We start from the raw sequence: 25,576 nt of genomic DNA on the forward strand, positions 1-25,576 counted from the left end.
ACAACCCTGCTCAGCTGATTCTATCAGTTTACTGTATAGTACTGTACTGTGTATTGGCTGCTTCCCAGAGCCAGACGTGGGCACATGTCAGAGGCCTGCCCTCTCTCCTATATAGGTCATCTCTCTTAGAGCAGCAGGAAACAAACACACACTGTTCCCCCCCTAACAATGAAAGGTGTATAGTGGCTGGGCTGGTCAGAGCCAGCCGGAGGGAAATCTGCCAGCATAGCCAGCCACACAGAGAGGATCAGGATTACTACAAGTACAACTGGGCTGCACTGGACTGTGTACCAAATAGCTTTATTTACTGTTAGCTTCTTATTGGAGCCTATTGGAATTCAGAAAAGGGAATAAAATCAGTCTGGGTATAAAGGCCAAGCTTGCTTCAACCCTTCCTGGTCTGAGGTAAGGCTATACCAGCCTGATGTTGTCCCCACTCATGTGTGTCCACACAGTGCCAAATATTACACCTGTTTTGGATTTCTCCTTCTCTCTTCTGGCTAGACCATAGCCTAGATCCCCTAGTCTAGGTCAGTATGGTCACAAACAGTTCATCTAGGGCCTGTTTCCCAACACAGACTGAGCCTAGTCCTGGACTAAAAAGTACACTACATGACCAAAAGTATGTGGACACTGGTTCGTTGAACATCTCATTAATATGGAGTTGGTCCCCCATTTGCTGCTAGAACCACCTCCACTTTTCTGGGAAGGCTTTCCACTAGATCACTGGTTCTCAATCCTGGTCCTGGGGACCCAAAGGGGTGCACATTTGTTGTTTTTGCCCGAACACTACACAGCTGATTCAAATGATCAACTCATCAAAAGGCTTTGATTATTTGAATCTGGTGTGTAGTGTTAGGGCAAAAACAACAAATGTGCACCCCTTTGGGTCCCCAGGACCAGGATTTAGAACCACTGCACTCGATGTAGGAACATTGCTGCGGGGACTTGCTGCCATTCAGCAACAAGAGCATTAGTGAGGTCGGGCACTGATGTTGGGAGATTAGGCCTGGCTTGCAGTCAGCGTTCCAATTCATCCCAAAGGTGGTAGATGGGGTTGAGGTCAGGGCTCTGTGCAGGCCAGTCAAGTTTTCACAACCATCTTGAAAAACCATTTCTGTATGGACCTTGCTCTGTGCACGGGGGCATTGTCATGCTGAAACAGGAAAGGGCCTTCCCTAAACTGTTGCCACAAAGTTGGAAGCACAGAATCGAATTGTATGCTGTAGCGTTAAGATTTCCCTTAATTGGAACTAAGGGGCCTAGCATGAACTATGAAAAATAGCCCCAGACCATTATTCCTCCTCCACCAAACAGTTGGCGCTATGCATTGAGGCAGGTAGCGTTCTCCTGGCATCCTCCAAACCCAGATTCATCCGTCGGACTGCCAGATGGTGAAGCGTGATTCATCACTCCAGAGAACGCATTTCCACTGCTCCAGAGTCCAATGGCAGCGAGCTTTTCACCACTCCAGCCGACACTTGGCATTGTGCATGGTGATCTTAAGCTTGTGTGCAGCTGCTCGGCCATGGAAACCCATTTCATGAAGCTCCCGAAGAAACAGTTTTTGTGCTGACCTTGCTTCCAGAAGCAGTTTGGAATTCGGTAGTGAGTGTTGCAACCAAGGACAGATGATTTTTACGCTCTACGTGCTTTAAGCACTCGTCGGTCCCGTTCTGTGAGCTTGTGTGGCCTACCACTTCGGGGCTGAGCCGTTGTTGCTCCTAGACATTTTCACTGCACAATAACAGCACTTACAGTTGACCGGGGCTGCTCAAGCAGGGCAGAAATTTGACAAAGTGACTTGTTGGAAATGTGGCATCTTATGACGGTGCCACGTTGAAAGTCACTGAGCTCTTCAGTAAGGCAATTCTACTACCAATGTTTGTCTATGGAGATTGCATGGCTGTGTGCTCTATTTTATACACCTGTCAGCAACCAGTGTGGCTAAAATAGCCAAAACCACTATTTTGAAGGGGTGTCCACATACTTTCATGTGTATATAGTGTATGTGCAGTCCAGTAGAGAATCTCCATTGGGTGTGGTTTTAGTCTGGGATACTAGCCCGTAAAGTACATGTTCTATTTTTTGATCCTGTGTTCCAAGTCCTCCAGAACAGTGATCCTATATGCATCTATGCTCCACACAGTTCCAAAGTGCTGCCTGTTTGGATGATGATGATGATTATGATAAACCATAACCTTATACCCCTTTTTTCCTTCCTGTCTATCTCCAGGTCTTCCAGAACAGTATTACAGTCTGACATGGTTCCTGAGCCCCATCCTGGGTCTGATCTTCACACCTCTGATTGGCTCAGCCAGTGATCGCTGCACCCTGAAATGGGGCCGGCGACGCCCTTTCATCCTGGCCCTGTGTGTGGGGGTGTTGTTTGGAGTAGCACTCTTCCTCAACGGGTCACTCATAGGTGAGACTGGGAGTTAGGCGGGGGGGATGTGGAGGGTAGGGCGGCAGGAGAAAGGAGAGACGAGGCCTGTAGAAAGAGCTGCTGTGTACTCCACCAGGAATTCAATAACCAACATTGTTACTACATTGTTACATTGTCACTATAGGTTAAGGTCAAAAGTTTAACCAATTGATCGTAAAAAATAAATGATTGATCAAATCTATTCAGTTGGGCAGTTTGCCAGTTTAGAGAAGTTAGGTTATTAGATACAACCATCCTCAGCTGCATTTGCCGTTTTTACCCAATGGGAGTAATTGTGTTGAAATGTTTTTTTATTTGAGATGAAAGGCTTCACTTTACAGGAGCACTGGCAGTCACCTGCCATCCCCTGCTGGAGCAGAGAACACTGATGCCATTTGAGACTCCGCTAGACAGCCACATCCTCTATTAGGGACAGGAATTCACACTAACCCTATAGACTTGTAGTCTGACAACCTCCAGGAGTCGAAAGACATGACAGGCACACACCCACCCACACATACACACCAACTGAGATACAATACCATCTAAAACCATCTCTAATTAACCGTCAAGTCCTATCTGACGGTTTAAACCCTTGTTGCCTGTGTGTGTGACAGGAAAGTGATTGAGTTCACAGAATAGGCTAATGACATCCTCTGTTGTTATCCATGATGTCAGCCGGCCAGCCAGCCAGCCAGCCGGTCAATCAGTCAGCCAGTCAGTCAATCTTTTAGCCTCACCTAATAAGCAGTCTTCTGAAGTGTGAGTTGTGATATGAAGCATATTGAATTGAAAATGATCTCTGGCTGTGTCTCACTAATGTGGTTCTCCTGAGTTTAGAAACCAGAGTAAAAAGATAGCCTGGTTCTATAACTTCAACTGTGTTCTAATGCAACACACACACACACCAAGTTCCACTTCTATCAGGAGTTTCACATCCTACATTAACCTACTGGCTACTCATTATCAGTGGAAGTGATCCTAAGTGCCACTATCTGTGCAGGTGGAAGAGGGAGCGAGAGAAGGGTTCCAGTTTGCTCCGTGCTTGAAAGGCACAGCAGAGGGGAAGATCAATAGATATCCCATAGAGTTGATTTGCTGCCGGCTTCAGAACAGTCAACCAATTAGGACTGAAGAGTCTGGTAGTAGTGGAAGGGAGCAGTGCCCTCACTATAGCCCTACCAGAGCGGCTATTTGTGCGTCGTCAGCCTCAGTTCAAGTCCCAGTGCAGTGGGTCATAGGCTACAGACTCTGGTGTACGCTGACCTGCTGGGCCGAACGGTGTGTGTGAACTCTGTCTGTCTCTGTGACATGGGAAAGGACTAGGAACCAGTTCACAGGGAAACGTTTCCTGTTGTGCCCCCTTTCTTACCTTTCATTGCCTATCTGGAGCCGCTTCCTGTCTCCAGCGCTAGCACGCTGCCCGTCGGCCACGCCATTGTCAGGAAGAAAGTCTTTGCTTACTACGTACACACTGACTGACTACACACAGGCTCAGACTACAGACTTCAGTACTACAAGTCTTTTTTTTCTTCAACCTTTACACTTCTCTTCCTCTGTGGTCGTTGTTAATTGACAAAATATTTTCTAAAGAGGGTTGTCCCTTTAATGAGAGTTGGAATAATGACTTGTTTGTTGTTGTGTCCTAGCAATGGGGAGTTCCTCTGGGCTCAATGTTATGATGGAAGTAGTAAATGGGAGTTTACAACTAAGAGTTTAGATTCCCAGTGAAATAATTCACAGTAGGCCAGATTTGCAATGACACTAATGACACTTACAGTACAGGGACGATGTTTTACACCAGTGAAGCACAACGTTTCTGGCTAGTGTTTATTTTTAGATGATATTTTTATAAATTAGATTTGCGCGTGACGCTTGTACTGATAACTCTGCATTGGAGTGAACCAGGGCAGGAGTCTCTTTAAATAGTATACACTGACGAGGTATCATATTGTCGCTGTTGGATGAAAACCTCTTATCTACAAAACAGAAACTTTTCAGGAAATGAAGAGAGAAAAAAAACTGCCATATTTTACTGTTAACAAAGTTACAATTTTCAGAAGTTCAGAAGCTATTTTGAATACATTTTCTTGGTTCTAGTCATGAAATGTTGAGAGTATGTTGAGGGGGTTACTGCTTTCAATACATGTAAAAATATGAAAATTGGCAAAAATGGAGTTAGGTTTTCATCACACAGCGACAATCTATATATTCCCTGTAGCCCTGAGGGTGATCATCCAATCAACCTTATTGTGTTCTTCCTGGCCTCTGAGGTGGAATATACCATATACGGCTACGTGTGTGTGTGTGTGTGTGTGTGTGTGTGTGTGTTAGAAGGCAGTTGCATGCCATAATAGTAACCCACTATTCGGGTATTGATTCACATGTGAATATCTCGATCCAGCTGTGTTCTCATTGTTGCAGAGCTGCAAAGTAACTAGGATGGATATATGTACACTGGATTGGCAGGATGTGGTCTCTGTGGCGAACTTTCTATCTGTGAATTAGGCCTATGGTTTTCTGAAGGTGTTGTACCAGCTAGGATACTAACTCTGTCTCTGGTTGTGTTCCAGGTCTTGCCGTCGGCGACGTGCCAAATAACCAGCCCATAGGCATTGTTCTGACGGTGCTCGGTGTAGTAGTGCTGGACTTCAGTGCAGACGCAACAGAGGGTCCCATAAGGGCCTACCTACTAGACGTGGCAGACACTGAAGAACAAGACATGGCCCTCAACATCCACGCCTTCTCCTCTGGTACAACACACGTCTTAGTAGCACTCACCTTGTATTTCAGGATGTTTCCATGCCCATACCTTTGTGATGTCTGTGAAAGTTAAGAAATTGAATATTCTCAAACAGGAAATTCAGCTGAAACGGAGATCCATGCTATGTTGTGTTATTAGAGATGCTAATTGTGTGTTTGTGTATTCTGCATGTGTGTGCCTGGGCCAGGTTGTGGGGGAGCGGTGGGCTACGCGCTAGGCGGTCTGGACTGGACCCACACATTCCTGGGCTCAATCTTCAAGTCCCAGGAGCAGATCCTCTTCTTCTTCGCCGCCATCTTGTTCACTATCTCTGTGGCGCTGCATCTGTTCAGCATCGAAGAGCAGCGGTACAGCCCCCAGCAGGACCGGCTGGACGAGGAGGCCGACGCCGCCTCTTCCACAGCCCACAAGGCCAACAGCTCTCTGGGGAAGCTTCATGGCCACAACACCCCCCACATGGAGCTCATCGGAGAGGAGGACATCTACGACCCTTGCGATCGTTACGACCGTTATGAGTTCTATAGGGATGGTGATGGGGAAGAGGATGGGCGCTCATTGCGCGACATGGACATGGACTTCCTGGATGTGGAGATGGTGAGGTCCAAGTCGGACTCAGTGCTGCAAATGGCCGACGCCACACTGGATCACCTGGACCACGACGCTCTGTCCCTGCTTCACATCGAGCCCTCCATCTTCGCTGACCGCCTATCGTCCTACCACGGCTCTCCACCACGCCGCAGCAGCAGCACAGGCAGCCAGGACCTCCTCAAAACCTCCAAAAAGATCTGCCGGCTGTCCCAGTTCCTGCAGGAGCAGGACCGCGACGGGGAAGAGGCGCTTCTCAACAACCAGCTCAACGAGCAGAAGACGCCAAACGGCCGAGCGCATGCCAACGGCTTGGGCCAGGGCGCCAACGGGCATGCCCACATGGTCATGAAGAACTCGGCCAGCACAAACGCTTCCATGCGGCACCGCAGACACATCTTCTACCGCCAGCCTTCCTGCACCTTCTCCTACTACGGCCGCGTGGGTTCCCACCGCTACCGCTACCGGAGAGCCAACGCCGCACTGCTCATCAAGCCCTCGCGCAGCTTGAACGACATCTACGAGGTGCAGCGGAGACAGAAGAGGAAACAGCAGAACCCCAGAGCGCGCCACCAGTCGGGCAACACCAACTCCAGCGGGGACACAGAGAGTGAGGAGGGGGAGACGGAGACCACGGTCAGGCTACTGTGGCTGTCCATGCTGAAGATGCCTCCAGAGCTGATGAGGCTCTGTGTCTGTCATCTCCTCACCTGGTTCTCCATCATCGCTGAGGCCGTCTTCTACACTGACTTCATGGGCCAGGTCATCTACCACGGCGACCCCACGGTAAGGCTACTGGGACTCCAAGGACCAATATTTATATTTATTTTTATTTTACCTTTATTTAACTAGGCAAGTCAGTTAAGAACAAATTCTTAACAATGACGGCCTAGGAACAGTTGTTGTTCAGGGGTAGAACAACAGATTTGTACCTTGTCAGCTCGGGGATTTGAGCTTGCAACCTTTCGGTTAGTAGCCCAACGCTCTAACCACTAGAGTGTTGGGCTAGTTATGCCACGTTATGCCACGTTATTATATAGCCTGTTGTATTTATTTGGACATAAATGTACATGTCTTTTTTTTATGTCTTCTGCAAATAAAAAACGATTAATCACACAAACTCAATCTCCGGTTGCCAGTTCACTCCCCACCAGGTTTTTGTTGCCGACCTGGGATTTGAACCGGATACTCTCTGGTTGCTGGCCCGCCTCTCTCTAACCTCTGGGATACCGGCCTCCCTTTCTCTATCCCTAACTAAAGCTGTTGTTTTCCCTCCTCTCTCCAGGCTCCCGCTAACTCCACGGAACTGCAGAACTACCACAAAGGAGTTCAGATGGGCTGCTGGGGGCTGGTCATCTATGCCTTGACCGCTGCCTCCTGCTCAGGTCACTGACCAGTCATTGAGTAGAATAAATGGATGGATGAATGGAAGGAATGATGGACGAATGAACTAACTAACTAATAAACTAACAAATGAATTAAGTGACCAATGACTGAGCGCACCAACCTGGTCTCAGAGCATTTCGTTTTTTTCTGTATGTAAATCCGAGACACTCCATTTACTATGATATGTTACATTTCGTATGGTAAGCGTTACAAATTTTCAAAATGTACAATATGTTACAAATTTGCAAAAACTACAGTATGTTACAAATTTGAGCTAGCTGGTTAACGTTAGCTAGGCTAAGGTTAGGGTTAAGTTTAGGAGTTAGGTTGAAGGGTTAAGGTTAGGGGAAGGGTTAGCTAAAAGGGTTAGGGGAAGGGTTAGCTAAAACACGCTAAGTAGTTGCAAAGTAGCTAAAAAGTAGCTAATTAGCGCAAATGCTAAAGTTGTCCGTGATGAGATTCAAACTCGCAACCTTTGGGTTGTTAGACGTTTGCGTTATGCGCCCACCCACCCTACCTTGTTTTTTTCCTTAAGTAACCATCTGTCTTATGTAACCATGCTAAACGTAACATATCATACTAAGTTGAGTGTCCTGGATTAACTTTTACTATGTTGCGTCTAGTCTATGAGACCAGGCTGAGCGCACAGGGCCCAGACACAGGCTTGTGCAGGTCTGTGTGCTCTGAGGCAGCCATAAAGTCCTTTCTAAACAATGTGCTCAGTCTGCAGCCGATGTGCTCTCTGTCGCTCTGTTCGCATGCTGGACGGTTAGACTAAGACAAGCCAGTGAGCTGAGATGATCTGTGCAAGTGATACAGTTACTCAATCAGTAAAAATAAATTGTAGTGCTTTTTATAATTGGACTATTCACAAAGAACTGTACAGCAACCCAGCACCTAAACACCCAGCGTAAGTCACAAGAGGAAATCTGTACTAATTGCTGGTCACTTAATCATGGTGAATGTCGTCTAGTTGACCCACAGTGTGGATAAGACTTACAGGAGTCACCTCTTGTAAATAAACCAACTTTTATACGAGGCCATATGAAATCTAGGCGTCTTTGTAGGTTCAGGCCTTGGCCACTGTGCTTCTGATCTGCATTGCTTGCTCTTTGTGGGTTTAGGCTAAGTATCTTTAAAACACTTTGTGACAACTGCTGATGTAAAAAGGGCTTTATAAAATGATTTGGCCTCCCTTTGTTTATAAACTATTATATTGTATTGTTTCAGCCTTACTGCAGAAGTACCTGGACAACTTTGACCTGAGCATCAAGGTCATCTACGTCCTGGGCACGCTGGGCTTCTCCATCGGTACGGCCGTCATGGCCATCTTCCCCAACGTCTACGTCTCCATGGTGATGATCAGCAGCATGGGCATCATCTCCATGAGCATCTCATACTGCCCTTATGCCCTCCTGGGACAATACCATGAGATGAAAGAGGTAAGGATCTATACTAGTTAGTACTCCTGGGACAATACCATGAGATGAAAGAGGTAAGGATCTATACTAGTTAGTACACACACTGATATAACAGGTTAGTTAGTACACACACTGATATAACAGGTTAGTTAGTACACACACTGATATAACAGGTTAGTTAGTACACACACTGATATAACAGGTTAGTTAGTTAGTTACACACTGATATAACAGGTTAGTTAGTTACACACTGATATAACAGGTTAGTTAGTTACACACTGATATAACATGTTAGTTAGTTAGTTACACACTGATATAACATGTTAGTTAGTTAGTACACACACTGATATAACAGGTTAGTTAGCACACACACTGATATAACAGGTTAGTTAGCACACACACTGATATAACAGGTTAGTTAGCACACACACTGATATAACAGGTTAGTTAGTTAGTACACACACTGATATAACAGGTTAGTTAGTTACACACTGATATAACAGGTTAGTTAGTTAGTTACACACTGATATAACATGTTAGTTAGTTAGTTACACACTGATATAACAGGTTAGTTAGTTAGTTACACACTGATATAACAGGTTAGTTAGTTAGTTACACACTGATATAACAGGTTAGTTAGTTAGTTACACACTGATATAACAGGTTAGTTAGTTAGTTAGTTACACACTGATATAACAGGTTAGTTAGTTACACACTGATATAACAGGTTAGTTAGTTACACACTGAGATAACATGTTAGTTACACACAGATAACTAGTTAGTTAGTTAGTTAGTTAGTTAGTTAGTTAGTTAGTTAGTTACATACTGAGATAACAGGTTAGTTAGTTACACACTGAGATAACAGGTTAGTTAGTTACACACTGAGATAACAGGCTAGTTACACACAGATAACTAACTAGTTAGTTAGTTAGTTAGTTAGTTAGTTAGTTAGTTAGTTAGTTAGTTAGTTAGTTACACACTGAGATAACAGGTTAGTTAGTTACACACTGAGATAACAGGTTAGTTAGTTACACACTGAGATAACAGGTTAGTTAGGTAGTTACACACTGAGATAACAGGTTAGTTAGGAAGTAACACACTGAGATAACAGGTTAGTTAGGAAGTAACACACTGATATAACAGGTTAGTTAGGTAGTAACACACTGATATAACAGGGTAGTTAGTTAGTTAGTAACACACTGATATAACAGGTTAGTTACACACTGATATAACAAGTGAGTTAGTTAGTTAGTTAGTTACACACTGATATAGTTAGTTAGTTAGTTAGTTACACACTAATATAACAGGTTAGTTAGTTAGTTAGTTAGTTAGTTAGTTAGTTAGTTAGTTAGTTAGTTAGTTACACACTAATATAACAGGTTAGTTAGTAGACTGGATCAATTATATAACAGATGATGTTCAGAAGAAATGCTATTCACTTTTCACACAGTGTGAATTAAAATCAGGTTAATCAAATCATTGGCAGCAATCCATACAACATTTGGCGTCAAGATTTTCTTTAACCACATGTTCCAAGATGTTGTTTAGTATACATACGTAGTTGTTGTCTCATTAGATACACTTTAAATCACATACATTAGAGGTAACATCTGCCGAAGGACGTTATTGCAGGCCCATATCCAAGAGGACAGAGTTGAAGATGCCAACAGACGTATGTTTAATCTGCTGACTGTTATGATAACCTCCAGGCTGTATGCTGCGGTGTCAATCCAGAAACGGAAACCTCTGTCACCTTTATGCCAAGACTAATAGAGCATTTCAAGGCCAGATTCCATCAGAACATGCCAGAACAGGTTATACAGGTTAAGATCATAGCTCCATTATATACAAATGTCTAAAGAATATTTTATAATTTATTTAACCAGGTACAAGTCAGTCAGTCAAAAAACGTGTATTTTACAATGACATCTTGGCAATTATTTGATACCATGTCTCTTCTCGCCTTCTGTCTTCCCCCCTTTCCCCCTCTCTCTTCCCGCCTTTCCCCCTCTCCCAGTACATCCACCACAGCCCAGGGAACTCCAAGCGGGGCTTTGGCATCGACTGTGCCATCCTGTCATGCCAGGTGTACATCTCCCAGATCCTGGTGGCATCGGCACTGGGCGCGGCGGTGGACGCCACGGGTAGCGTGCGGGTCATCCCTATGGTGGCGTCCGGTGGCTCCTTCCTGGGTTTCCTCACAGCCTGGTTCCTGGTCATCTATCCGAGCCACGGCGATGCGGAAGCCAAGGGTGAGCAGAAAGCTTTAACAGGGCCCTCCTCTGATAACAGCAGCACAGAGAAACCCAGTGTTCTAAAACTGACCAAGAAAGGCGCCGCCACCACTACGTGTAAAGTGGAGTGCGAATCCACTCTGTGATGGGGGGGGGTTACTGTTACCATAGCAATGCAAACGACATCAACAAACGATGAAAATAAAAACTGACATTCCCTTTTCCGCCACCCAAGACTGTGCTGCATAGCATGGGCTTGACCGACCTGCTCTTTCTCTGAGACACATGGGCCAGGATGTTTTAAGGTTTCAATTTTACTTGTTTCATTTAAAATGGTGCCTCTCTCATGTCGCGGTCTCAGGACTGTGGTGTGGCGAGGAGAGGACAATCATCTCTCCCTCTCAGGGCCACTAGGAGCCGCCATCAAGGCGGTCCGACTGGATAGGACAGATCAGGGGACAATGGATACACGCGACGACCGTCGTTCACACGCTGAACTGGGATCTCTCGAAAAGACATGCACTTCACTCTTGCACTTCCATTCATGGGTCAAGACAAAAATAGTTTAAGAGATATTTTATTCTTCTAATAAGTGAATCATTTGAAAATACTGAAAATTGCTCTTCCTTTTGATTGAACATTTTATTTTGTTTATTTTACTCTATATATTTTTGACATGATATTGCAGAAGGACATTGTAATCACCAAATGTGGCCAGGCCCGGTATAATTTACAGGGTTGATGTTTTACTTTTTGGACTTTAAAGGTTTTTAGTGGCTTTAAGAGGGAACGGCACAGGTATAAGGAGGGGATTTCTTGGTTAGGAGAGCATCTCCAAAGTGAGGAGCGAAAGAAGGCATTGTTTGGTAAATAGTTCTCTTATTTATTTTATTTTAGCACATACTAAGTTGTCATAAGACCAGTTACACTATATCTACACGTAGATATCTTTATCCTCTTTAGTAATTCATACTAAGGATCCTATTTTCCACCTTTAAGTATAAATCCTTCTGAGATCACGTCCTCAAGGGCATTACCATTGACGGAGAACAGAAACACTTCAAGGAAATGCTTAAGAGAAAGAATCTCAGTGCTGCGTTGGAGTGCATACCAAACGAAGGAGAGAAGCTGAGGAGCACTGTAAGGAGCTTGGAAGGTTTTCTGTCTCAGTGAGAAGAAACCGATTTCGGGCTTAATTTCCCTTACTACTTCTTATTTTTCTTTCTCTTGTTTCAAATGCAATGTTAATGGATTGTGTCACTCGCTGCACAATTTCAGCTGTTGTCCTTTTTTTGAGGATGTTACTTAACTAGCTAGATGTTTGTCAAATGTAGGAGTGAGGTTAGATGGAGGGTTGGTGGAGGAGCCCTTTGGCAGAACTTAAGCTGTGCAGGAATTGAAGTTGGTTCTTTTCCTACCACATAGGTCTTCTATTTTCAGTTTCTAACTGAATGAAAACGAAGTAATGGGTCTTAAAAGAAGAGTAATATCCTCTCACTTTTGTAGTCTGTTTACATTTTAGAAACCTGGTTTCTGCATGGTTTGGGCCATGTGGCGAGTTGTGCTGTGCTCTGAAGCAGCTAAATGCTAACCCGCCATGTTGGCTCTGCATGGCCTACATACAGTGTATTGGGAAAGTATTCAGACCCCTTCCCTTTTTCCACATTTTGTTACGTTACAGCCTTATTCTAAAATTGATTAAATTGAATTTTTTCCTTATCAATCTACACAAAATACCCCATAATGACGAAGCCGAAAACAGGTTTAGACATTTTTGAAAATGTATTAAAAATAAAAAACAGATACCTTATTTACATTAGTATTCAGACCCTTTGCTATGAAACTCGAAATGGAGTTCAGGTGCATCCTGTTTCCATTGATCATCTTTGAGATGTTTCTACAACTTGATTGGAGTCCACCACCTGTGGTGAATTCTATTGATTGGACATGATTTGAAAGGCACACACCTGTCTATATAAGGCCCTACAGTTGACAGTGCATGTCAGAGCAAAAAACAAGCCATGAGGTTGAACAAATTGTCCGTAGAGCTCCGAGACAGGATTGTGTCGAGGCACAGATCTGGTGAAGGGTACCAAAATATGTCTGCAGCATTGAAGGTCCCCAAGAACACAGTGGCCTCCATCACTCTTAAAATGGAAGGAGTCTGTAACCACCAAGACTCTTCCCAGAGCTGGCCGCCCGGCCAAACTGAGCAATCGGGGGAGAAAGGCAGTGACCCGGTGGTTATTCTGACAGAGTTCCTCTGTGGAGATGGGAGAACCTTCCAGAAGGACAACCATCTCTGCAGCACTCCACCAATCAGGCCTTTATGGTAGAGTGGCCAGATGGAAGCCACTCCTCACTAAAAGGTACATGACAGCCCGCTTGGAGTTTGCTAAAAGGCACTTAAAGGATTCTCAGGCCATGAGAAACAAGATTCTCTGGTCTGATGAAACCAAGATTGACTTCTTTGGCCTGAATGCCAAATCTCACACCTGGTGGAAGCCTGGCACCATCCCTACAGTGAAGAATTATGGTGGCAGCATTATGCTGTGGGGATGTTTTTCAGAGGCAAGGACTCCGAGACTAGTCAGGATCGAGGGAAAGATGAACGGAGCAAAGTACAGAGAGATCCTTGATGTAAACCTGCTCCAGAGCACTCAGGACCTCAGACTGGGGCAAAGGTTCACCTTCCAACAAGATAACGACCCTAAGCACACAGCTAAGACAACGCAGGAGTGGCTTCGGGACAAGTATCTGAATGTCCTTAAGTAGCCAGAGCCCGGAGTTGAACCCGATTGAACATCTCCGGAGAGACCTGAAAATAGCTGTGCAGCGACGCTCCCAATCCAACCTGACAGAGCTTGAGAGGATCTGTAGAGAAGAATGGGAGAAACTCCCAAAATACAGGTGTGACAAGCTTGTAGCGTCATACCCAAGAAGACTCGAGGCTGTAATCGCTAACAAAGGTGCTTCAACAAAGTACTGAGTAAAGGGTCTGAATACTTATGTAAATGTGATATTTTTATTTTTATATATATATACATTTGCAAAAATGGCTAAACTTGTTTTTGCTTTGTCATTGTTGGGTATTGTGTGTAGATTGATGAGTGTAACAACAAAATGTAGAAAAAGTCAAGGGGTCAGAATTCTTTCCAAATGCACTGTATACCCTGAGCTGGAATGGGGGCTCAGTTTCATTCTTGTATAGAAGACATGGTGGGCTGAGGGTGGAAGCAAGTCGAGGAAGTAGAGCTCCACTGTAAAACTCATTGGGGCTAAATGTCTAGTTGGTGTGTCTGTTGCGTTGAGCGAATATGCTGGTTATGGCTTTACAGGCCCATGTGTCTCTGCTGTGACAGAGCCTTCTTAGGGCTCTCTAGAGCTGGGACTACCCAAAAACTATCCAGGTTGGCTGTGTTTCTACAGGAATACTTACCGTATACGAGATATGGCTTCCTTCTACTTCGTGTTTATTATATTAAACAGTTAAGAGTACATCGCTCTGTCGTCTCTTGTTTAGCATACATGTTAATCCATAGAGGTAGATTTGTGCAAGTGTAATTTAACCTTTATTAATAAGTGTAAAACGTTAAAACAATAAGCTGAAATCTTTTCAGTGTTGAGGAGATTTATACCAAACTTGAAGTGAAAACAAACAGAGAGCATCAAGTTTTTTGACAAATCTGTCAATCGTTGCAATAATGTTTTCTGCCTCAGTAAGCAAGAGTGGAAGTGTTAAGACTGGGGTCAGGTGAACTTTTAGACTGCCTGGGTGGATGTAGCCTATGTGTATCATAGTTATATGAAAAAGAAAAACAACAACCATGTACTCGGAGCTAAAGAAGCATAGTATTGGTTTGGTTTTTAAGAGAACCACACCTTGTTGAATACTTGAAGTGCAACTTGAGTGTTTCTAAGATGCAAGGAAGTGTATGAAAGTTTTCCTGTACCTCTTGCCGTCGACTCTGGAATGTTAAGATAGTGGCCTACGTTGAAAGGCCTCCTGGGAGTTGGCGTTTTCTTTGATTCCATCAGGTGACAATGAAAAAGTAATGAATGTAAAATCTTTGTTGTTTTGTGATGGGTGAAGGGTCTGACATTGCACAGAACTTGCAGATACAAAGTTTGAAGAAAAAAAAAAAGAATAATCTTGCAAAAGAAAAAAAATCGAAACTGTGGATATTTATTTTTAGATATTTTCTCGTTAAATGGACACTTTCACTTTATTTAAAGATATACAAATACAGAGAGAGATATTTACAGCTGTAACAAATGCAAGAGAGGCATGTTACAGTAATCAGAGGACTGGAATGTGTTTGAAACACGTGTGTGCGAATGAGTGTGTGTGCGTGTTAGATTTCAATCTCACCTGTTTTTCCTGTTCCTACGTCTCCACAATCATCTGGTTTACAATTCACTTTACTTTCAAAGCTTGAGGTCGCGCTGCATTACCAACATTTAATTGTACATATTTTTACACAGAAATATCTTTGAATAAGTATAGGCCTAGTTCTTAAGATCAATTTCCCTGCTGTTGCTTTTGATTGGAAAATGCTATCATTCATCTCTTATTATGTTAAAGATACCTTTTATAAGATCATCTGATTTTAGGACAATGGGAATTGCATATATTTTTTCTGTTAATGAAATTAAGCACGGATGTTACTTAAAAATTTAATAATGGGGAAAACAGAGTACTTGCAGTGTACTCTATACCTTGTCATGAAAGTTGTAAATATTATTTTAGTTTATTTTGCTGCTATAAAAAAGCTGATTATTTGTATTAGTTTTTTTTAAGTACTGTATATATGTTGTAAATATGCTTGAGCCTTCATATGTAGAAGTATGGAAGAACACTGTATTGAATGCACCTTTAAAAAAACTCTTAATAACCAAAGAGCTTCTGTCTCTTTATTATTAAACTACACTTTCATACATGACATTTTGAAGACTAAGTATTAGATATGTATCCACACATATACTGATAAACTGCATCACCAGCATCTCTGAAAAACTGTACAAGCATAATATAAAGTCATGTTAACGTTAGAGGGTGGTTTGTTTTTAGGTCAACATGAGTAAGTCCAACGTACTGCGGACACAACAGCTATCAGTGCATTAGACGGACAAATGAAGCGACTCAGCATAATTTATCAGGGGATATCAAATGAATACAAAATGGGAGAGGGAATAGTGACACCTCCACACCATATTCCAGTCCCACAATACTGAAGTCTTAGTCACTTAAGGGTCAAACCACAGGTCATCCCCACTGATAGATAGGCAAAGTGAGCTAACCACAGCTTCCTCTTTCAATTAAAGCCACGCTCTGTAAGAACATGTTTGCTTATAATAAGGTGAAACAGTTGTTGTCATAGGCTACATTAGTTGTATATAATGTCTGATATGACACGGCTGTCAGTCAATCAGCATTCAGATCTTGAACCACCCGATTTATAATACTACTTAAATCAATGGGTATATTTGCTAAACATTTTTTACTGGAAATCTACCAGACTGCAATAATATGACTTAGACATAAAATCATATCTACCATACATAATCTACACGACACCTTGAGGACAAAAATGTCCACTTGTCTGTGAATGTTGTCAATCGTCCCTTATACAAGGCTGCCACCTTGTGGTGTTGTACTGTTACATTTCTCACCACCATTCTGTATTTCATTTTTTTTCTTCTTGCCGCTGGAAGGTCGCAGCAGTCCTATACAATCTTATTATAGTCATCTTAATTGTAACATATGATTGTAGTTGTAGCCTCCAATAGAACTCTCAATTGAATCGCAATACATTTTTAACACGTTTGATTTCAATTAGTTATCTGTGTCAGCATGCATAGGCTATTACTCCTGAATCAAATTTAAATCTGTGCAGGCTATTAGCCGCCTTTTTTACCAAGAAGTTGTATGGAGCCAGCAACAGACAGTGGTCATACAGAAGCAGGCGTTTACATTCCTCAATTTGATATGGAGATATGTCGAAGACTAACAGATGAACTCTCAGGATACTCTGTTGAACTGTTGCCAATAGTAGCTGCTCGCGTAGTAGTGTGATTCTGTTTGGTTCTTTATTCATTTAGTCTGTGAACTGTGATTAACACACTCCAGTAGGTGGCGGCACGCAGCTATAACGTTTGTTTGCGGACTGCCAAAATATCGAAGAAGAAGAACCAGCACCAGCAAGCGGTGGTACATTTGCTCCACTTGAGCTAGTGATGGGAAGTTTGGGTCTTTTTACTGACTCGGATCTTTTTGACTTGTTCAGTAAAAATAACGAATCTTTCGACTCATTTTGTTAATTTGAGTCAGTAATGCCCAGAGCACACATGTCCACCTACCGGCGAACAAGGAACTGAAAACTCGAAAGAGTCATGAGCAAATTGGAGCTGTCATTTGTGATTAAGACTTGTAAACTTGTGCTTTAAACAATGTACATTGGTTGATTGCTAGGCATACAAATAATATTTTGTCTTGCTACATTTGAAACGAGGTATAGTTATGGCGGCTACCGGACTAGATTGTGAACGGCTTGATGGCATGCATTGCTTGACAGCGGTGAGAGTGAAAAGTTGCCTGTCGACTCGCCCTAAATTCTTCCGCTGCTCTGTCGTTTGCTACACACTTCCACAGATGAAGAGGAAAAGAGATGCCCAACTCAGCGGAAAATCTGTCTCCCTCCAGCAGGTGGCGTTTTTTTGGTGGAATGTACGTTCCGTGATGCTTACGTTGTTAAGAGTGTACTGATATAAATAGGACATGTATCTTGTCATAAATGCATAATTCAATTTAAGGGGCTTTATTGGCATGAAAAACACATGTTTACATTGCCAAAGCAAGTGACATAGACAATAAACAAACGTGAAAGTAAACATTACACTTCCAAAAGAATAGACATTTCAAATGTCATATTATGTCTATATACAATGTTGTAACAATGTGCAAATAGTTAAAGTACAAAAGGGAAAATAAATAAACAAATGTAGGTTGCATTTACAATGGTGTTTGTTCTTCACTGGTTGTCCTTTTCTTGTGGCAACAGGTCACAAATCTTGCTGCTGTGATTGCACACTGTGGTATTTCACCCAATACATATGGGAGTTTATCAAAATTGGATTTGTTTTCAAATTCTTTGTGGGTCTGTGTAATCTGAGGGAAATATGTGTCTCCTAATATGGTCATACATTTGGCAGGAGGTTAGGAGGTGCAGTTCAGTTTCCACCTTTCTCAATAGCAAGGCTATGCTCACTGAGTCTGTACATAGTCAAAGTTTTTCTTAAGTTTGGGTCAGTCACAGTGGTCAGGTATTCTGCCACTGTGTACTATGTTTAGGGCCAAATAGCATTCTAGTCTGCTCTGTTTTTTTGTTAATTCTTTCCAATGTGTCAAATAACTATCTTTTTGTTTTCTCATGATTTTGTTGGGTCTAATTTTGTTGCTGTCCTGGGGTTCTGTGGGATCTGTTTGTTTGTGAACAGAGCACACTGAACAGAGCCCCATGACCGGAAACATGATCGAATACTGTAGCTATTGGCCTTCCTGTGACATCGGGGGCTGTAGGTGTCCTGGAGGGCAGGTAGTTTGCCCTCGGTGATGCATTGTGCGGACCACACCACCCTCTGGAGAGCCTTGCGGTTGTGGGCGGTGCAGTTGCCATACCAGGCGGTGATACAGCCCGACAGGATTCTCTCAATTGTGCATCTGTAAAAGTTTGTGAGAGTTTTAGGTGACAAGCCAAATTTCTTCAGCCTCCTGAGGTTGAAGAGGCGCTGCTGCCCCTTCTTCACTGCTGCTGTCTGTGTGGGTGGACCATTTCAGTTTGTCCATGATGTGTACGCCGAGGAACTTAAAACTTTCCAGCCTCTCCACTACTGTCTCGTCGATGTGGATAGGGGGCTGCTCCCTCTGCTGTTTCCTGAGGTCCACGATCATCTCCTTTGTTTTGTTGACATTGGTGAGAGGTTATTTCCTGACACCACACTCCGAGTGCCCTCACCTCCTCCCTATAGGCTGTCTCGTTGTTGTTGGTGATCAAGCCTACTATTGTTGTGTCGTCTGCAAACTTGATGATCGAGTTGGAGGTGTGGATGGTCACGCAGTCATGGCTGAACAGGGAGTACAGGAGGGGATTGAGCACACACCCTTGTGGGGCCCCAGTGTTGAGGATCAGCGGGGTGGAGATGTTGTTTCCTACCCTCACCACCTGGGGGTGGCCCGTCAGGAAGTCTAGGACCCAATCGCACAGGGCGAGGTTGAGACCAATGGCCTCTAGCTTAATGATGAGCTTGGAGGGTACTATGGTGTTGAATGCTGAGCTGTAGTCAATGAACAGTATTCTTACATGGGTATTCCTCTTGTCCAGATGGGATATGGCAGTGTGCAGTGTGATGGCTTTTGCATCGTCTGTGGACCTATTGAGGCAGTATGCAAATTGCAGTGGGTCTAGGGTGACAGGTAAGGTGGAGGTGACATGATCCTTGACTAGTCTCTCAAAGCACTTCATGATGAAAGGGGCGATAGTCATTTAGTTCACTTACCTTTGCCTTCTTGGGTACAGGAACAATGGTTACCATCTTGAAGCATGTGGGGACAGCAGACTGGGATAGGGATTGATTGAATATGTCCGTAAACACACCAGCCAGCTGGTCTGCGCACGCTCTGAGGACGCGGCTAGGGATGCCGTCTGGATCGGCAGCCTTGCGAGGGTTAACACGTTTAAATGTTTTACTCACGTCGGCCAAGGAGAGCCCACAGTCTTTGGTAGCGGTCCGTGTCGGTGGCTCTGTATTGTCCTCAAGCGCGCAAAGTTGTTTAATTTGTCTGGGAGCAAGACATCGATGTTCACGACGGGGCTGGTTTTCTATTTGTAATCCGTGATTGTCTGTAGACCCTGACACATACGTCTCGTGTTTGAGCCGTTGAATTGCGACTCCACTTTGTCTCTATACTGACGCTTAGCTTGTTTGATTGCCTTACGGAGGGAATAAGTGCACTGTTTGTATTCGATCATGTTTCCAGTCACCTTGCCATGATTAAATGCGGTGGTACGTGCTGTAAGTTTTATGCAAATGCTGCCATCAATCCACGGGTTTCTGGTTAGGGAAGGTTTTAATAGTCACAGTGGGTACAACATCTCCTATACACCTCCTTATAAACTCGCTCACCGAGACAGTGTATACGTCAATGTTATTGTCTGAGGCTACCCGGAACATATCCCAGTCCACGTGATCGAAGCAATCTTGAAGCGTGGAATCCAATTGGTCAGACCAGCGTTGGATAGACTTAAGCTCGGGCGCTTCCTGTCTTAGTTTCTGCCTATAGGATAGGATGACTCCAACAAGATGGAGTCATGGTCAGATTTGCCAAAAGGATGGCGGGGGAGGGCCTTGTATGCATCGCGGAAGTTGGAGTAGCAGTGGTCGAGTGTGTTACTCGCTCGTGTACTGCAATCAATATGCTGATAAAATCTAGGTTGCCTTGTTCTCAGATTAGCTTTGTTAAAATCCCCAGCTACAATAAATGCAACCTCAGGATATATGGTTTCTAGTTTGCATTAAGTCTAGTGAAGTTCCTTGATGGCCGTCTTGGTATCTGCTTGCGGGGGGATATTCACGGCTGTGTCGATAACCGAGGAGATGGGCATTTGATTGTGAGGAATTCTAGGTCAGGTGAACAAAAGGACTTGAGTTCTTGTGTTACAATTACACCATCAGTCGTTAATCATGAAACATACACCCCCGCCGTTCTTCTTACCAGAGAGATGTTTGTTCCTGTCCACGCAATGCGCTGAAAATCCTGTTGGCTGTCTGGACTCCGACAGCATGTCCCCAGCTAGCCATGTCTCTGTGAAACAGAGTATGTTACTGTTATAGTGTGGACACTATATAAATAATTACATGGTTATTATTGGCATTAACCTTGACCTTTCCCCTTTGATGATGTCATCACCAAGAGTGAGTTCTGTGCAATGTGATTCTACCACCGGCTGAGTGGGCTATATAGTTCTGTTATATTTGTACCGTTTGTACCTGGCAATACACCTTTAGGTTTGGGTTGAAAGTAAAGGAAAGTAATATCGAAATGCGTGTGGGCATTCCTTGTCAAGTTACTACACCTTTTTGGCGACGAGGATAAAACTTTATCAACTTGTACAGGGCGAGTTAGCTAGCTAGCTTAATGAGCGACGGAGAGCAGGTGCCACTGGACGGAAACGCCGACGGGGACAATCAGCAGCAAGTGCAAATCGCTAACGAGGATCAAGGACAGGTTGGCGTTATAATGGCAATGTTTGGGACTATCACTGAGTTTGTGGAAGAGAACGAAGACTGGACGGAATATGTGGAAAGGTTGGGACACTTTTTCTTGGCAAATGGAATCATAGATGAGGCTAAACAGCGCTCTATTCTCTTGAGTGTGTGTGGGGCTAAAACCTACAAGCTAATGAGGAATTTGGCTACACCACGGAGACCGGGAGAAATTCCTTTTGGGGATCTAGTTGCTCTCGTTCAGACTCACCACAATCCAAAGCCTTCAGTGATTGTCCAGAGGTTCAAGTTTAACTGCCATTTTCGGAAAACAGGTCAGTCTGTTGCTAACTTTGTTGCTGAATTACGGGAACTCTCTGAACATTGTGAGTTTGGGGCTATGTTAGAGGACATGCTCCGTGACAGATTAGTCTGTGGCATTAATGAGGACAGCATACAGCGCCGGTTGCTTGGGGAAGCCACACTGACTTTCAAGAGGGCATTGGAACTATCTCAAGGGATGGAGATGGCCGCTAGTAATGTGAAAAATATTCAAAAGGCCAATAGTGAAAGTTGTGCAGTGCATCAGGTGACAAAAGAGGCGGCAGGAAAAAGGGGAAAAGCAGTGGAATGTTTCAGATGTGGAGGGACACATTATGGTAACAACTGTAAGTTCATGGAGACTGTCTGTCACAATTGCAACAAAAAGGGACATTTAGCAAAAAAATGCAGGGGTCCTAGGAGCAAGCCAGAGGGTGGGCGGACTGGGCTGGGCAAGTTCACAGCACCAAAGCCTCAGTCAGCAGCGCACCACCTAGAGAGCACAGAGGAGGAGGACGAGCATTGTTCCTACAACATGTTTAATGTGAGGGAGCCGCGCGCAGAGCCTATTTATGCTACAGTGGAGGTAGATGGAAAGCAGATGAGGATGGAGGTTGACACGGGGGCCTCTGCCTCTGTCATAAGTGAGGAGACCTACAAACAAAAATGGGGCTCAAGACAGGTTTCTGCCCTCACACCGGCAGGGATCAGACTGCGTACGTACACCGGGGAGACCATACCATTGCTTGGGGCTCTAGAAGTGAACATTGCATACAACAGCCAGGAAGCGAGAGCACGGCTCCTGGTGGTGAAAGGGAATGGGCCTAGTTTACTAGGGCGTGACTGGCTAAACAAAATACAACTGAGCTGGGGTGAGATAAAACACACCCGAGTGACTGAGGATGTCATTCAAAAATACCCAGAGATTTTCAAAGAGGAACTGGGCACACTGCAGGGCACTACAGTTAAGCTGTTCGTGGATCCTCAGGCCGAGCCTCGCTTTTTCAAGCCCAGGACAGTGCCTTACGCCATGAAAAAGAAAGTGGAAGATGAGTTGGAGCGGCTGCAGGAAGCAAACGTCATTACTCCCGTTCAGTTCTCCCGCTGGGCAGCTCCTATCGTTCCCGTTCTGAAAAGTGACGGCACGGTGCGTATATGTGGGGACTACAAACTCACCATCAACAGGGCCTCTAAGCTAGACGCTTACCCGCTGCCACGGGTGGAGGACTTGTTCGCGACACTGGCAGGAGGCAAGACGTTCTCAAAGCTTGACATGAGTCACGCCTACCAACAGCTCCTCCTGGACGAGGACTCAAAAGAGTATGTCACAGTCAACACGCACAAAGGCTTGTTCAGGTACAACCGCTTGGTTTTCGGAGTGGCGTCCAGCCCAGCCATTTTCCAGAGGACAATGGACAATCTGCTGCAGGGGATCCCTCATGTAGCAGTGTACCTGGATGACATCCTGGTTACAGGGGAGACGGAGGAGGAGCACCTCCACCATCTGGACCAGGTGTTAAAGAGATTCTCTGAGGCAGGGCTGCGCCTGAAGCGTAGCAAGTGCACATTCCAAGCACAGAGTGTGACATACCTAGGTCACAAGATCACAGCGCAGGGTCTGTGTCCTGTGGAGGACAAAGTCAGGGCAATCAAGGATGCTCCAAACCCCAAGAATGGGTCAGAGCTCAGGTCGTTCCTGGGCATGGTGAACTACTATGGGAAGTTCCTCCCTGAGCTGTCAACAGTGTTGGCTCCAATTTATCAGTTGCTCCACAAAGACTGTAAATGGAAGTGGGGGCCAGCACAAGAGAAAGCTTTCAAGGAAGTGAAAGCACTACTACAATCAGCACAACTTCTGGTTCATTTTGACCAAGACAAAGAGATCATCCTGTCATGTGACGCCTCACCCTATGGCGTCGGGGCAGTACTCTCTCATCAGATGGAGGACGGGTCAGAGAGACCCATTGGATTTGCATCACGTACGCTGACGAGTGCTGAGAAGGGTTATTCACAGTTAGACAAGGAAGGTCTGGCCATAGTCTTTGCTGTGAAACGCTTCCATCAGTACCTCTACGGTAGTCATTTCACCATATGCACTGACCACAAACCACTGATGAGCCTTTTTAGTGAATCAAGATGCATTCCGCCCATGGCTTCAGCAAGGTTACAGCGTTGGGCCCTGACACTGTCGGCTTACCAGTATACGATAGTGTATAGAGCGGGGAAGGACAATGCAAATGCAGACGCGCTCAGCCGTCTCCCGCTACCAGAGATGCCTGCCACAACTGTGGTGCCTCCCGAGACAATTTTCCTAATGGAGAGATTGTCAAACTCACCTGTGAATGCCAATCAGATCAAACAGTGGACAGACCGGGATCCTATCCTGTCCCAAGTGAAAAGATTCCTGATGCAGGGTTGGCCTCCTGTCATAGAGGATGATGGACTAGGACCTTACGCAAAGCGCAAAACGGAGCTGAGTGTGCAGGATGGCTGCATACTCTGGGGGTCCAGAGTGGTTGTTCCACCCCCTGGCCGTGCACAAGTCATGGATGAGGTCCATGAGGCTCACCCGGGTGCCTCCCGGATGAAAAGTTTAGCCAGATCTTACATCTGGTGGCCTAACATGGATCAGGAGGTAGAAGACAAAGTTAAATCATGTTCTGAGTGCCAGCTCAACCAGAAGATGGCGCCGCCCGCGCCACTACATCTGTGGGAGTGGCCTGACCACCCATGGTCTAGGCTGCATATAGATTTTGCAGGCCCTTTCATGGGTCACATGTTCCTTGTCATGGTGGACGCACACTCCAAGTGGCTGGAGGCGCACATCATGAGCAACATCACAGCGACCACAACCATCGAAAAGCTTCGGCAGGTGTTTTCAACCCATGGTCTGCCGGACTCTCTGGTGTCCGACAACGCAACAACGTTTACCTGTGATTTGTTCCAAGAATTCATGCGGAGAAACGGGATCCGCCATGTCCGCAGCGCCCCGTTTCACCCGGCCTCAAACGGCTTAGCGGAGCGGGCTGTGCAGACACTGAAAGAGGGGCTCAAAAGGATGACTGGGGGAACCATCACTACTAAGCTCTCTCGGTTCTTGTTCCAGTACCGCATCACGCCACAAACAACAACAGGACAGGCTCCAGCGGTGATGTTAATGGGCAGAAGGCCAAAAGCTCACCTGGATCTACTGCGTCCGAACATCAGAGCACGAGTGGAACGGAAGCAGGAGAAACAAAAAGAGAGACATGACCACCACGCAAGGGAGAGACAGTTAAAACCCAATGACACTGTCTACATCCGCAACTTCACAAGCAGCCAACGCTGGTTGCCAGGTATCATTCTGAGTCAGAGTGGTCCCGTCTCCTTTGTGGTCAAACTGACTGATGGTCGAGTCATGCGCAGACACCAGGACCATCTCCGCCTGCGCTATGACAAAGACAAGACCATGTTTTCAGACGGGACAGCTGTGGGTGGTAGTATACAAGTTGAAATCCCACAGGAAACAGCATCTGAGGAACAGGGGCATTCAGTGGTTCCAGCAGAGGGTGATGGACATTCTCTCACAAACACCCAACCCGCTCCTGTGCCCTCAGACCCAGCTCCACTGGGACATGCCTTACCTGTGTCTCGTAGCACACCAGGAGTACTGCGCAGATCACAGCGTAGTCACAAGCCTCCTGAAAAACTAACTCTGTAGTTGAGACTGAGAGACTCGTGGTGTTAGTGTTTGTTTGGAGCAGCAGACCTAGTTGAAAAGAAATAAGGACTGTCATTTTATTGTTGTTGTTTTGGTTACATTTACCGTAACACCAGCAGAAGTTCTACAGTGTGGTGTAGTAAAGAGAAGAAAACACTAATGTGGTTTACTTGTTAACCTTATGTTTTCCTTACAGGGGGGGGATTTAAATTGAGGGGGGAGAAGTGTTATAGTGTGGACACTATATAAATAATTACATGGTTATTATTGGCATTAACCTTGACCTTTCCCCTTTGATGATGTCATCACCAAGAGTGAGTTCTGTGCAATGTGATTCTACCACCGGCTGAGTGGGCTATATAGTTCTGTTATATTTGTACCGTTTGTACCTGGCAATACACCTTTAGGTTTGGGTTGAAAGTAAAGGAAAGTAATATCGAAATGCGTGTGGGCATTCCTTGTCAAGTTACTACAGTT

The 25,576-nt window shown here is 44.8% G+C and overlaps 2 protein-coding genes across 2 annotated transcripts in view; both read left to right on the forward strand.

Moving 5' to 3' along the window:
- LOC115175576 (solute carrier family 45 member 4) overlaps positions 1-11,930 on the forward strand; it is an 80,519-nt gene extending 68,589 nt beyond the window's left edge. Inside the window, exons 4-9 of the mRNA XM_029734883.1 lie at positions 2,237-2,425; positions 4,999-5,178; positions 5,377-6,560; positions 7,060-7,159; positions 8,391-8,602; positions 10,599-11,930. Of these exons, the coding sequence (XP_029590743.1) occupies positions 2,237-2,425; positions 4,999-5,178; positions 5,377-6,560; positions 7,060-7,159; positions 8,391-8,602; positions 10,599-10,961 (2,228 nt within the window). The 3' untranslated portion in view covers positions 10,962-11,930. The remainder of the gene's footprint in view (positions 1-2,236; positions 2,426-4,998; positions 5,179-5,376; positions 6,561-7,059; positions 7,160-8,390; positions 8,603-10,598) is intronic.
- An 8,986-nt stretch (positions 11,931-20,916) lies between these two features.
- LOC115175577 (uncharacterized protein K02A2.6-like) lies at positions 20,917-24,826 on the forward strand (the record flags this gene model as incomplete). The annotated part of the gene is made up of 1 exon (XM_029734884.1): positions 20,917-24,826. A coding segment is annotated over exon 1 (3,816 nt), but the record flags the coding sequence as incomplete, so codon positions are not given.
- Between the last annotated feature and the right edge of the window lie 750 nt (positions 24,827-25,576).

This window comes from Salmo trutta, chromosome 36 (genome assembly GCF_901001165.1).
Source record: "Salmo trutta chromosome 36, fSalTru1.1, whole genome shotgun sequence".
NCBI classification, from domain to species: domain Eukaryota; kingdom Metazoa; phylum Chordata; class Actinopteri; order Salmoniformes; family Salmonidae; genus Salmo; species Salmo trutta.